The sequence below is a fragment of the Parasteatoda tepidariorum genome, chromosome 8, assembly GCF_982258835.1.
Source record: "Parasteatoda tepidariorum strain Cologne lab strain chromosome 8, Ptep-v5.0, whole genome shotgun sequence".
Taxonomy (NCBI): Eukaryota; Metazoa; Arthropoda; class Arachnida; order Araneae; family Theridiidae; genus Parasteatoda; species Parasteatoda tepidariorum.
This window is the reverse complement of record NC_141762.1, coordinates 42,825,272-42,839,287: the sequence shown is the minus strand read 5'-3', so window position 1 is coordinate 42,839,287 and position 14,016 is coordinate 42,825,272. Positions and strand designations below refer to the sequence as shown.

At 30.6% G+C, this 14,016-nt stretch overlaps 1 protein-coding gene across 1 annotated transcript in view; it reads left to right on the top strand.

Moving 5' to 3' along the window:
• The window catches only part of LOC107456734 (pyrokinin-1 receptor), a 107,272-nt gene extending 93,964 nt beyond the window's left edge, over positions 1 to 13,308 (top strand). Inside the window, exon 2 of the mRNA XM_016074690.4 lies at positions 11,460 to 13,308. Coding sequence (XP_015930176.2) covers positions 11,460 to 11,854 — 395 coding nt within the window. The 3' untranslated portion in view covers positions 11,855 to 13,308. The remainder of the gene's footprint in view (positions 1 to 11,459) is intronic.
• The last annotated feature ends 708 nt before the right edge of the window (positions 13,309 to 14,016 follow it).

Here is a 14,016-nt window from a genome sequence, read left to right as displayed (position 1 = left end):
AGGCTAACAGACTTGTGACTTCAACTGTCCAACATAAAACCTAATTTTAATACTATTATTGATGAAATAATGTAAAAAAATTATTCTAAATGTTTCCAAATCAATTAAAAAAAATTTTATGATAATATTCACACCTGCTAATTTAGAAAACATTTTAGCAGTCAGGGTTCCGCCAAAAGAAGTTTGATTATTTAGGATTCCGTAGCCAAAAAAAATTGTGAAACATTTTTCGAAAAGTCTTCGTTGACACTGTTGAAAAATGGTGTCCTCCTGATAATTTCATAAGAAGAATTTGTTATTTGTTATGAGTTCGTTACGCGATTGATCTTTTAAAAAAATTTGACTCTTTCAAAATGGCCTTTCTCACATACCTGTAAAATATATGAACTGAACCAACAAGAATTTAATTAAAACTCTTATCTTGACACAGAGTTTGTTTTTTTAAAATAGACATTTATCATGGTGCATACGTAGGAAAATTGTTCCTATTCATAAAGTAAGTTGTACAAATTGAACATGGGTAGTATAAAAAATGATAATAGTTCAGTATGCTATATGGCATAAATTCGCTGTATTTTCCAAAAACCTTTCCTTTAATTAATTTCCTTTACTTTAATTTAAATCACTAAAGGACATTTCTTGGGGGCATTTTTTTGAAATTATTCATAGGTTTAAAAGAAGTTTCAGGGCTAAATTAGTATTTTCTCTAAAAGGGAAATTTATCTACAATTCCTGATGAAAGCGCAACAAACCAAAATTTTTCGTTTCGTAACTTAAAAATTAATATTTGGATGTAATTATTTTATTCATTAACATTTATATTATAAGAACATTAATAATCTAATTTGTCTAAGAAAAATTAATAAAATGATGTCTTAAAATAAATGTCTTTACTAGTTTTCTTGAAGAAAAAAAAATCCTTAATCTTTAAAAACTATTTTAAAATAGTTTCTAGAAAACAAACGTCTTAATCCTAACGTAAAACAAAACAATTCATATTTTCCTTTTGTCTGTCGTAATCGATTAAATACACATTCTAATTCATTTTATCGTAACATTTTATCGGTCTCATCTTTAAAAAACTAATAATAATGTGAATTATACAAAAATAAAATTTGCTATTGAAATCTTTCTTTTTTCAACTCCAAATGTTTTAATAAAATAATATTCTTCCCGAAGTCTTTAAGGAAACTGAGCCAAAGGGAAATTTTATTGATTTAGTTATTACAGCTGTTACTTTTCTTTCTATCATAAGGAATGAGAAGAAAGACAGAAACCTCTTGATGAGAATTTAATTGCTAAAAAACAACAGTTGAGTATTTTTTTTTTATGTTCATTAATTTCCTGAGATCTTTTTGTTCGAAACACAAATATGCGACTTACAAGCCTGATAATTTCAGCAAATAACAATTTGAAAGTGCTTAAGTATATAATAAGGGACGGAAAGTTGATAATCAATATTAAAACTCCATCCACGAAAAGTTAATATTCAAATTCTAAACTTCACTGAAGTACTTACTTAAATACTAACCAAAATCCAAGTTGAAAACGAATAATTTGAACTTTATAAGAATTATTTACTTAATTATTTAGTAACCATAAAAATATATCATTTATTTAAAAAAATACTTAAGCGCTAATAGTGTCATAAGCTGGATTTACATTGTACACGAAACTGTATTCTCCAATCAATCTGTTTAATTTTGAACAGTTTGACTATTTCTGAAAACTTAATACCTAAGCAAACTGCCACATTCTTAATAAGGCACTAAATAAGACAATATTTTCGTTCCAGCCGAACCATAATATCAAGTAGTGAAATTTAAGAAGTAGGTTAATATTGTCGAGTCTCAGTAGCTCAGGGATAGAATTCGCTTCTATAAAGCAGAAGGTCCTCGGTTCGATCCGGGAAGCGGACACTAATTTTTCTACTTCATTTATGAACATTCCAGAAGCTTCTGGAATGTTCAGTCAATGTCATTTCCTCTTTCGTAGTTTCTAGGAAGCTTCTAGAACATTCTATGCTAGTATAAAAGCGTTCCCTGATTGTAAAGAAGAGTTCCAATTAATAATAAATTAAACTGGGGCGATCATATTAATAATATTCTTGGTAAAGCCCATGGCATTAATAATAAACTGAAATGTATCCTTGGACCCTTTTCAAAAATGTCCCTTAAAAACAAAAAATTCATATACACAGCATATATTCGACCGATCTTAACTTATGCATCCCCAGCCTGGGGCAACTTGAATAAAAAGCAAACAAAGAAATTAAATACCTTCCAAAATAAAATTCTAAGAAAAATGAGTGGAATGCCATACTTCATAAGAAATAGTGCCATCCATAGAGATTTCCACATAAACACCTTCACTGAAACAATTGTTGATCTAAATTCCAAATTTTTTAAAAATGCGATGAAATGTAATGCAGCAAATTTTTATAAAATTTTTGAGGCAGATATGTTAATAGAGGACTCTAAAATCAGACCTATTGCATACTTTCTAACTAGTGATGCAATACTTTCGAAAAATTTTAATTAATTTTAAAAAAAATAAATTAAAAAAGGCTTTCAAAAGGGCCAATTTAGTTGCAACATTTACCGCTAAACTTTGTTGGCGCTGATTGCATTATCTCAATATTATTTACTTGATATTTCTCTGCTAGCCATAACTGGCGCTAATTTTCAACTTCAAATGTAGGCGTGGCTTTGGGCGCTGCAGTCGCGCACATCTAATATTAAACTAATATTACATTAGTTTCCTTCTTTTCTCTCTCTCTCCTTCTCTTTTATCACAGATACAACCAAGTCAGATCTCACTAGTACCAGATGGAAGGTTTAAGGCACTGAGCAATCCCAAATGATGAATGATGATGAAAGAAGAGTTCTTCTGGTTGCAGACTGGTTCCCGGCGTTTGTAATTTCTTGACGTTAATAAATGGATTATTTGATCCTCATCTTGTAATCTGCACTAACACTAAATCTAAACACTTTAACGTGACAATATGAGCAGTGGTGACTCTGGGAATGGGGCTTTCGTCTCTCAATGAGGTGACCCTGGTTCGAATCTCAGTGATGACTGGTCTATACAAATTCTGCTTCCGGCTCAAACCAACCGCAGTGTTGGCATAAAAATATCTTCAATAGTAGACGGATCATGTTTTAGAATCTCTCTGTAGTCGACCTGACCGGTAGCAAATAAATGCTGTAACGCGAACGCTGGTTAGTTCCATCTAAAAAGTCCTCCAAAATTACAAGGCTACAGAGGTGAACATAAACTAAACTCAGTGGCGCGACAGCCCATAGAGGGCCAAAGCCTACTGTGCCCATCTCAGTTTTCTTGATCTTGGGCTCAGGGGTGCAGAAGCAGATGTTCCGGTTGCGAATTGCCAAACCATACCATAGATTATAAAAGGGTTGGCGAAAATTTCTATTGGCGTTAAAGGAGCGTTCTCACAAATAGCCAAACGGCTGTGTGCTTGTGTTTTTGTTTTGTTTTCGGCATCGCGTAACATTCAGCAAGTCAGATATGGATGCGACGTTTCTTAGTATCAATGAAGCGGATCTTCCAAACAAATTCTCGAATATCATCACCAAAAATGATGGAAATCTGCTCTTCCATTAAATCATATAATGACATCCAAGCTTGGATTGACGCACTCAGCAGTAATACCTGTACATCATGGATTACACGCAGATCTCATACTTTAAAATTAAAATGCTTTTGATTACAGGAAATGCAAAGACCATATTGTGGTTTTTGCTTCTACATGGCGACACGCTTTGCATGAAATCTAATATCTAGACTGCAAAGAAATTAGATCAATAAAAATTATCACATTATTAGTTTCTAGATTTATAATACAGTGGATATGAGAAATTATTATTTTGCAAAACATGACATGTGTTGCTTAACAGGTTTCCAAAATGCAAGAAAAAAAAACGGAAAAAATAAAAATTAGGGGGAAAAAAACTCGAAATCATTTTTATCAGTATTGATCTCGTATTCAAAAAAGGTCAATGAACCCTCTTACGATAATTAGACAAACAAAAAAAATTAAATAAATCAAGATAAATAATACAGTTACTCAAAATAAAAAGACGGGTGTGGAAAGTAGTTGTTCTATGTAAAAAGAGCATATCCGAATACTTTTCATTTCATCGATAGATTCTTATCTTATACAATACACGCTGGATGAACATTTATTTTGTTCGAGATTCGGTCGAATAAATAATAAAGGAAATTTTCTCTTTTTGTAAACCGACGAGAAACTTTTATATTTTTAGTTTCTTCTAATAATCTTCTGTGTGGTTTTAAATTTGTAAGCATTAATTTATGTATGATTTTAAGTGTTTTGGAATATTTTTTTTTAAATTAAAATATTTTACTAGCAAAAGTAACTGTAATTATTTTCAATGGGTCTTGATATTCACTGAACAGTTTGTTTTGAATAAAAGTTAAATAGATAGTTCTTTTTTTGCATGGAAATCTAATTTGCAATCAATAATTCAATTTAAAAATTGTAATACTTCAACTTTTTTAAAGTTTTTTCTTTTTAAAAAAATGAAAATATTGAGGTTTTCTAAGTGATCAGCTTTATTTTTGTACATTTTACATAATTATACTTGTTTTGTTACAGCAATAATTACTACAAATATGCATTCCTTCGTTTACGTTTAAAATAGAATTGAGAAAATGTTATTTAGAAAAAGTAGAAAATCATTGACAAAAATATATGATATGCTAGAAAAATTTATTATTAATATCATTCTGAAAACAAAAAGCATAAATTGTTCACTCAATGTACAATTTAATGCAGTATAATTATCAGCAAAGGAAAATACTTCTATCTATACTATAAAAGAAAATACTTCTATATGAAAAGGTTACTTACTTCATTAAAAAATCAAAATGGAATGAAATATAGATTATGTAATATATTTATATTGGATAATTGATCGCAAAATTTTAAACACAATTTACAGTAAGCTATGTTTCTCTTACTTATCTATTTGTTCCCTTACTTGTTTCCCTTACTTATCTCTAACTAGTATAATTTTCAACCAATTTACTTCACAGTTTGACAAAATATTCACACAAAAATATAATTTTGCTACACTCAGGGATTTTCTTAATTGGGTTGACTGATTCTTGGTAATACATAAAAATGTAACTTAGTTTATGTCATTTTTTGTCATTCTTTTTTTCATAACACCACCATTTTGTGAAGTAAATTACTTTTTAAAACTCCTACGTTCAACGAGAATTACATTCATATAGAATAAGAAATCAAAATAGAATCAGATTTAGATTATTTTTTTAGCTGATAAGAATAGCAATTTATGGATAATCTAAAAATATAAATTATAATTATCGTATTATAAAAGCACTATTTCGTTAAAATTTTTGCAGTAGTAGTATGATGAAATTACGATTAAAATATGTACAATACAATAAAGAATGGATTTAAGTGAGGTTTATCTCAATTGTTGCAAAATTCATTAAAAAATTATTACTTTTTATTAACTTCTACTGTGTTGTTTACCCTTCATATCTTCATAAAATATTTGGACATGCATTTGTTTCATTTAACTCATTTAAATTATTTTTAAAAGAGTAAAAGAATGCATTTTAAAGTATGCGTTCCGAAAAAAGTAAATACCGGGATAAATTTTCACTAAACCACCCACGTTCAATTTTAATCATTCGAAAGATGTAAACATAAATGTAAAAACAATCCAAGAAGTATATTCAGTAGAAATTTATTTGACTAATTTACATTCATGAAGCTTGGAAAATTACTATTTTGTATGTGTTATTCAAATTACAACGTGTGATATTCAATTGTGCAAGCACCTTAAAAAAATGTCTAAAAAATGAAATTAAATCTAGAGATCATAAGCATCGTATTTAAATAAAAAAAATTATCCTGGAATTCAGAGTTGTAAACATTTCTTTTGAACACGATCAAGGAGCAGAATCCTTACATATGAAACCATAAAAAAAAATTATTGCCAAGACAATGCTCTTTGTGTCTATTCAGGCGTTATTTTTAGATCAATACGTGCTTTCTTTATTCTTACATTCCCAGAAAGTAAACAACTTTCAATTGATAACACGCGGCATCATTAAAAGAGTTCATTGTTTTTTGCAAAACAGTTAGATATAGGGGTTCCGAGAAAAAATAATTAAGATTTATACGTAGACAGATCATATAAATTTCGTTATAATAAAATTTTTATCTAAAATTATCAAGAAAGCATATAACTAAAAAGAAACACGTCAGATTTTTATTTTAATTCAGTAAAAAGTAATTTTCAAAATAAAGAAAAAATTACTATGGAATTAAAGTTTTTTAAAAACACATCTAACAGTAAAAAAACACATTTTCAAAATACAATTTAATAGTTTTTTCTTCTATTTTTAACTTTTCATTATTGTTATTCAAGTTACTAAAATATACATTATTTTTAAAATTTTACTTTAAGTATATTAATTTCATTTATTTTTATATGACTTTATTCGTTTTTTGTCATTCCATTTTTTTCTTAATAAAATGTGCAATGTATCTATTTTTAAGTCCCTGTATTAAAATAATTCTCCTTACATCCAGCAACAAGTTGCCAGAGAAACTCAAAAATAACTTTTTTTCTAACCTAATATTTTAGGTTTTATGTAAATGGTTAACACAAAGTTTCTTAAATTTTATCATAAAAATATTGTAAAAAATCAACGATAAAAGTGATACTTCCAAGAACAGCTTAATTAAAATCTATCGTCCTAGTTAATCATTCTACACTGGTCTAAGAAATTAAGAGAATTCGAAGACTTGGTCTATATCTCTAGAACTACAGTACCAATTTCAATGAAATGTGATATGTACATACATTGATACAATACAAAACAAATAGCCATTCAGCAATTGTAATACACACGCATCATCGTGCGTAAAACTCGTTGGAGTCAGAAGGTATGAAACAGCGGTAGCAGAAAAAATACAAAAAAATGGGTTAATAGGAGCTAGGTATGGTTCCCTCTTACAGATATACAGGACTTGCAGTGCGATTTCATACTCGAAATAAGGCAGTTAATCATTTCCTGTGGGAATCGGTCCCACTCGTTCAGCAAAGTTTTTCACATTCCCTGGATGGTTCTCGGAGGGGGGTAGTAATTGCCCTCCTCAGATCATCCAAGACTTGCCTCACAGGGTTGAAGTCTGGAGATCTGGCTGGCCAATCTTTCCGGCGAATATCCTCACTCTCTAGAAATTCGTCAACCAGAAGAGCTCTGAGTGGCCTCTCGTTATCTTCCATTAAAATGAACTCAGGGCCAACTGCACCGCTGAAAAATCAAACATGGGGCTTCAAGACCTCAACCCTATGCCTCAAACCAGTCACAGAGCCTCTTTCAAACACATGGAGACATCTAACATGATGCTTGCCCAAACCATTAAACCTGCCTGCCATTCGATTTCGCTGATATTGGAGGGTAGGTCCCTGGTTCTCTTCATATGAACGTACGGCGAGAATCGGTGTTTCGGCTGAACCGGGACTCATTATTAAAGAGGAAGGTCACTCATTGATCCATACTCCAATCTTTATGCTCTCTACACCATGCTAAACGGACTCTCCTGTTCATGGAAGTGAGCGGGACGCAAACAGCAGGTCTTTTTGCAAGCAACCCTCTCTTATGAAGTCGTTTAGAAACAATCAGGGTTGGTTCCTGTGCCTGCACACAAGTCACGAGAGAGCTGAAAAGCTAAAGCTCCTCTGTTACTCCTCACTATAATGGACAAATGGCAATCTCTCTGGGTATCCTGGCTAATGAACGACCTTGCCCATGATTTCTCTCGATGGATCCGGTATCGTATAACTGTTTCCATAAGTTAGACAAGACGCTGGGAGTTAAATTGAACTCTCTACAAATCTGGACCTGAGATTCGTCTGCTTCTAGCCTCCCCGAAATTCGCCCCCTTCATCTAAACGTTGGTGGTTAATCAGTTTTACTGTTAGAATTTACTGTTAGAATTTACTGTTGAAAATTCAAACTATTGCTGAAAAATAAGATGGAAAGATTCGCCAAGGTGTGCTAGCGAATGAAATTAACTTACTCTCACTTATGTAGCCTGTTTCTCTACTGGGCTCCACTTACACACACGTGTACGCTTACGTATTTGATGTACAAGATTCGCATTTTTGTCTAGAAGCAGTGTTTTTACACTCAGTTTAGTTTTCTTCAGGAAATTCTACAAAGTATGCAAATTCTCTTAATTTATCCCACTAGTGTATTATAAAATAGCTATAAAAAGAATTTTTTGAGGATTTTAAATTTTCATTATAAGTATTTTTTTAAGTAAAATTAACATACCTACCTTAATTTAATGGATATTTTTTGTATAATATATCACAACTTTTAGACACAAAACAATCACATAGTTCATTAATTAATATACTAACAATATTTTATTTTCAACCCAAGAAATCACCAGGGGAGTATCACCGGGGGATTTAACAAGCTGTTATGTATTGATTATAAATTTTAAAGTACAACTTTAAATTAATATTTACGCGAGAGAGATAAACGACTTTGCAGAACAATCAATCTAATGAAGTCCTTAAGTACGGGTATTAGTAGTTTCCAGGGAAATGATAAATACAGTTAATGACATAATTTAAACGTTCTAACTTTTCCTTTAAATATAGGGCATACCTAACTTTAACTTAAGATATTGATACAAAAGAAAAGTCTTAAGATTATTTTTAACGCTTAGTAAGAAATAAAACAGAAGTTTCAAATTTAAAAAAAGTCTGTTTACATTTTTATTAAAAAAAATGAGTTTTTTTCTACCAGTTTTCTTTAATGTGTATAAATAAATTATCATCTCCCATTACTGAGAATGAAATGAGTTAAGGAAAAATATTTTTTAATTATATATTTTATAAATAAGCATAAATTTCTTGAATTTTGAATTGGAATTTTGAATTTTGAATTGATACAAATAAAAACCAAAAATAAATTTAAAAAATACCAAATAATTGCTACATTTTGTGAAGAAAATGGGATAATTGATTTTGAAACTAAAATCATAAATAATAACGTTACTAACAATATATTAGCCTCCTCAGGTAACCAGCTAAACCAGGTGCTTCTTAGGTAATCGCAAGTAAAAAACGAACTTTTCATTTCACGCCGGTCCATATTGTCTTCCGCCTTCAGAAGATCTTCGCTTCGCTGTTCCACATTGGCTCTGCTGCATTTGGCAGCATTTCTCTGAATTTATAGTATTGGTATTTTGAAAAAGAATTAAAGAAATGAGTTGAAAGTCGTGCATGGGCTCGTCTATTTATAGCTTCCTTTTTACATTTGCTTGCATGAATTTCGCAAGCCTCATGACTACATATTTTCCCTGTTGCCATCGAGAGCACTTTCGATTGGGTTGATACATTTATATGAAGCGAGAGTCGTGCTTGCTTTGTTTTAAAATTATTTTAATTTCTACATCAGTGTTTTTTGCTTTAATATTTACATCAAACAGTTGGGTTTTTAATTAGACCTATTCTCTGCATTTCTCTGAGACACATTTTCCACCTAAAAGTTCGAAATACCTTTAAATTCAATCTGGAAAATGGTGCAATAAAATCTGATGCGAATATTGCACCATTTTCAAGATTGAATTGAGTGGTATTTCAATCTTTCGAAAAAAAGAGCTCTAAAAATACTAAATTTATAAGTTCTAAATTTATAAGACTCTTTTTAAGCCAAGTATTTATTAAATAATTTTTATACAGAATATTAATATACATAATTCAAAAAATGGAAGCTTCATATTCTCCTCCAGGAAAAGTGGTACCATTTTTGGAACTCTCCATCCTCACAGGTTGCTGCTATCCTGGAAATAACTATATTATTCTTAATTTCAATCTAATAGTAAATAGAGAGTTCTGCTTCCTGCTCGCTGCAGCTCATCAACCCTCGATGATTGCTATGCAATCTTATATTACTTGTTTTGAAATTTATGCTTAGTAAAAAGCATTTAAAATATGTTCTGGTGTAAAATCTTAAGAATTTAAAAGAATTATTAATATATTTAAAACTAATTCCTCTTTGAGAAATTATAAGTTTTAATGAATAATAAGTAATTGAAATAAAACATTTTAAATAAAAAACTTGCAGAAACAATAATTATAGAACAATTACAATTACCATTAAGGATTCACGAATTTTAAAAACAAAATTATAAATTACAGAACTTAATCTCTGTAAAGCTGTCAATGAACCTAACTGTTAGAAAGTTAAGTATAATAAAAATAAATAGCATGGTATAGAAAAACTTGCAAATATTAAGCATTAATTGTGCCTTTAAAAAACAATTGCTTTTCTATGATGGAACACTTTGTTGATGGGAAATAATCGTTTTTATTCCTTCAATTCTTTTTAGCGTGTAGCTAATTTGCTTCAACTTTCCTTCGTACACGAGAAAAAAGAGTTTTTATTCAGAAGTTCGTTAAAAAAACTTTTTTAATATACTTAAATATTTTTTTAGTATTGCTATATTTATCTTCGTTAGCAAGTATTTGTTTTTATTAATTTTAGTGAGGTGATCTATATTTTGTTACCCAGTGAAGCGTACTAAACAGGGTGATTCCATAATGATATGGATGACTCTCAAAACTTTTGCTTCAAATTTTATGGTTAGGAAAGTCACATCTTGAGGATTTCGAATTGTAATGAAACCTATGATCAGAAATACCAGAGATAAGTGATAACAAAGAACATCGGAAAACACACTAAAGAGGGAGGAATTAAAAAATTTTATAGGACATCACGAGTCAAATAGTGTACCATATAAGTACAGTATAAAATGTTGCAACTCATGTTCGACGTATGACATAAAACCCGAAGTAGTACGTAAAGACCGAAGTAGTGAAAATTCCCGGATGTTGAATATTGATGTTAACTCTGTATTTGGTGCGAAGCGCCACCACCTGATTCATGTGTACTGCGTAGACATGCACTGAAAAGTCATGTAAAAAAACCTCCTTATATACTGAGTAGCGAGCCTCCTCGAAGCGGTGGACAAGTGTCGATCCCTGATAGACGAAAAGTTGAATGACCGTCATCCGGCGTCACGTTTATGTCAAGAGTTACAGCACTCTCGCCACTCCCTATCCATGCCGGTCGAAACGTAAACAAACATCCGTAGCGTAAGATGTTGAAATGAATTCAATATTCTATTGCACTGAACTTAAAATTTTTTTACAGAAATATTACTTAATGTTAAATAATTGGGATTTACTTAGTATGGGGGTGGGACTTACATACTAATTGCCAACATGTAGAACAAGCGCTTTAATTTTATCAAGCAGAACCCTTTTATTACAAAATAACTGTCATTGCCTTTTAGCGTTTCTTAAATATTTCATGCCAAATCAGTTTGCTAATGGAGTGTTTCATTTCAGGTGCTGTAGTGACATCCTTTTTCATCTGTTGGTCACCATTCCATGCTCAGCGACTTCTTGCCATCTACTCCTCCACTGAACCTACACAAACCCTTGAGCTCACCTACACAATACTGACTTACATATCTGGCGTCACTTACTATTTGAGCGCAACGGTAAATCCTATCCTTTACCAACTTATGTCAGGCAAGTTCAGACAGGCTTTGAAAGACACATTTTATGCTTACTGTAAATGCTGTGGACCAAAAAATAACAGTGGGAGAGGAGCAGAAATGTCTTTTCATTGCGACAACTCAAGGTACAGAATCAGCTATCAGCAACAAAACAAAGAAACAGTCTCTAATTCTGTCAACTGGATGAATGATTCAATGAACAATCACAAAATACCTACATAAATCTTAAAACATGGCATCAAACTACTGTATGGTTTTTAATCAATGCTGATTATAAAACACAATCTCCAACAGAAATTCGTTATCAAACTTGTAACTACATGTGGATTCATCCAATGAAAGTACAACGTGTACAGAAAGTACAACGTGTAAAATATTATGATTTATGGGTCAATGATCTACAAATGTCACAAACGTTTCTTAGCGTAATCAGCATAATAAAAACACGATGCATCTCCTGGGAATATTGATATCTCATGACATACATGATATCTCTCAAATATGTACATTATTTTCGTTAAATCAAAATTTTCGTTGCCTTGTTATGAAACGGAAATTTTTCAGCCCCCATCATAATATGATTTCCGACATTAATATGATTTTGACAACACTGCTCATGCAATTATCGTATTTGATATTTATAGTTGTCGATAATTATCGCTGTATTGTCATAGTGATAAGTGTTATCCATAATACTTTTGTCGTTTTCTCGCTATTCGATAAGGATCGTGTAATAATTTGTTATCATCAATAACTATCACATATTCACCGTTCGTCGTAAAACAGAATTTTCTTTTACGATATATATGGTGTAAAAGCTTTAAAAAAAATATCGCTATCGTGGTTTATAGATGACGTCGATAATTCATGATGCATCCCTCAGTTATAGTGATGAAGTTGGTCTTGAAATTCTTTTCACTTTTTAATTGTGGTATATGCTGTTCAGTATGCCAAATCTATATATACTCTGTAAATTTATGCAAGAACCACATTTTCTCACAATGTGAAAGGGGAGTGTGTTTGTTAATGTAATCTAAATTGTAAAAGCGTGATATATTGATCCCTCCAACGTAAACTTATTAATTTCGGGGAGTTTTAATTTTGTAAAATTAGTGGAAAATTCGTAAATCCTCTAAGAGTAATTAAGTTAAGAGAACATCTAAAAAATGAGCAAACTTCTTAAAATCTCGCAGCAATTTCTTAACACTTAAACTAACATCAAATTATTATTCGATATATATATATATATGCATTCGATATAAATGAAATAGAGGTTTTTGAAGGAAAATTTGAATTATAAACGAAGGAATATTGCAAAAAAAGAAATATTTTTGCAAGAGCAAAAGCTAAGATCTTTATCCAAGCTAGGTTTTTTTTAGATTTTTCAGTTTCGATTATAATGCGTTCGTGTAAAATTAATTTATAATATTTTCAGATGATAAAAGCAGCATCTTGCTGCCCTATGTCTATGTCGTAGCTATTAAGACCAAACTGAAAATCACTGGTATCTATTTATTTAAAAGAATTCCAAGGATTTATATATTGTGGTTATTTCAAAGTGTAAAAAGGAGCTTTTCTATTGATAACTTCTTGTACATTTAGCATCCGTGAAACCAAACAGGGTATTTTTACTGTAAATAGCAAGTTTCTCCGATTAAAATATCATCGTTCAAAAAGGATTATAAGAACAAAAATATAAGGAAGTTATACTAATTGTGGTGTAGTAGCCAAAGGAAACCTCAATTGTTACAAGGACTGAAGAATAAAGCAATAGTTTTGCTTTTATACAAATAAAAATGACCAAGATTCTTTTTTAATATTTAATTTGGTGAAATCTTCTTGGATTATATTGCGTCAACACATCTTTAATATTTGCTGTTCAAAGGTAAGCAAATTCTAAAAAAGATTAGTATTATTCACTTTCGAAAAACATTAAGCATAAGAAATAAAATCCATATGTTCTTTTTCTTGTATGCAAATTTAATTTATAAATATAAAACACCTTGTGAAGTACACATTTAGTAACACACATTTAGTAACAGCAGTTCTCATAGATGTTTTGTGAAAGAATGTTTTATGTAAAGTTGGTTGTTACTCGATTGTCTGTTATATGTATAGAAAAATGAATTTGTAGTCATGCCCTCACACTGTCCCTCGTGAGAAAAGTTTAGTGGTTTCATTTTAATTTTTACTTATCTTTAGCATTTAAATTAATATTTGTTTGACTCATTAGTGGATTTTATCTAAAAGTAAGGAATTTGTAAACGAAAACTAATTGATAGATCGTTCATGACTGAAAAATATCCTCAATCCTTGTACTATTTTGTCTATCTCGAAAAGAACGCAATTTCCTTAAATAAACTAGATAAACTGAAACATATTTA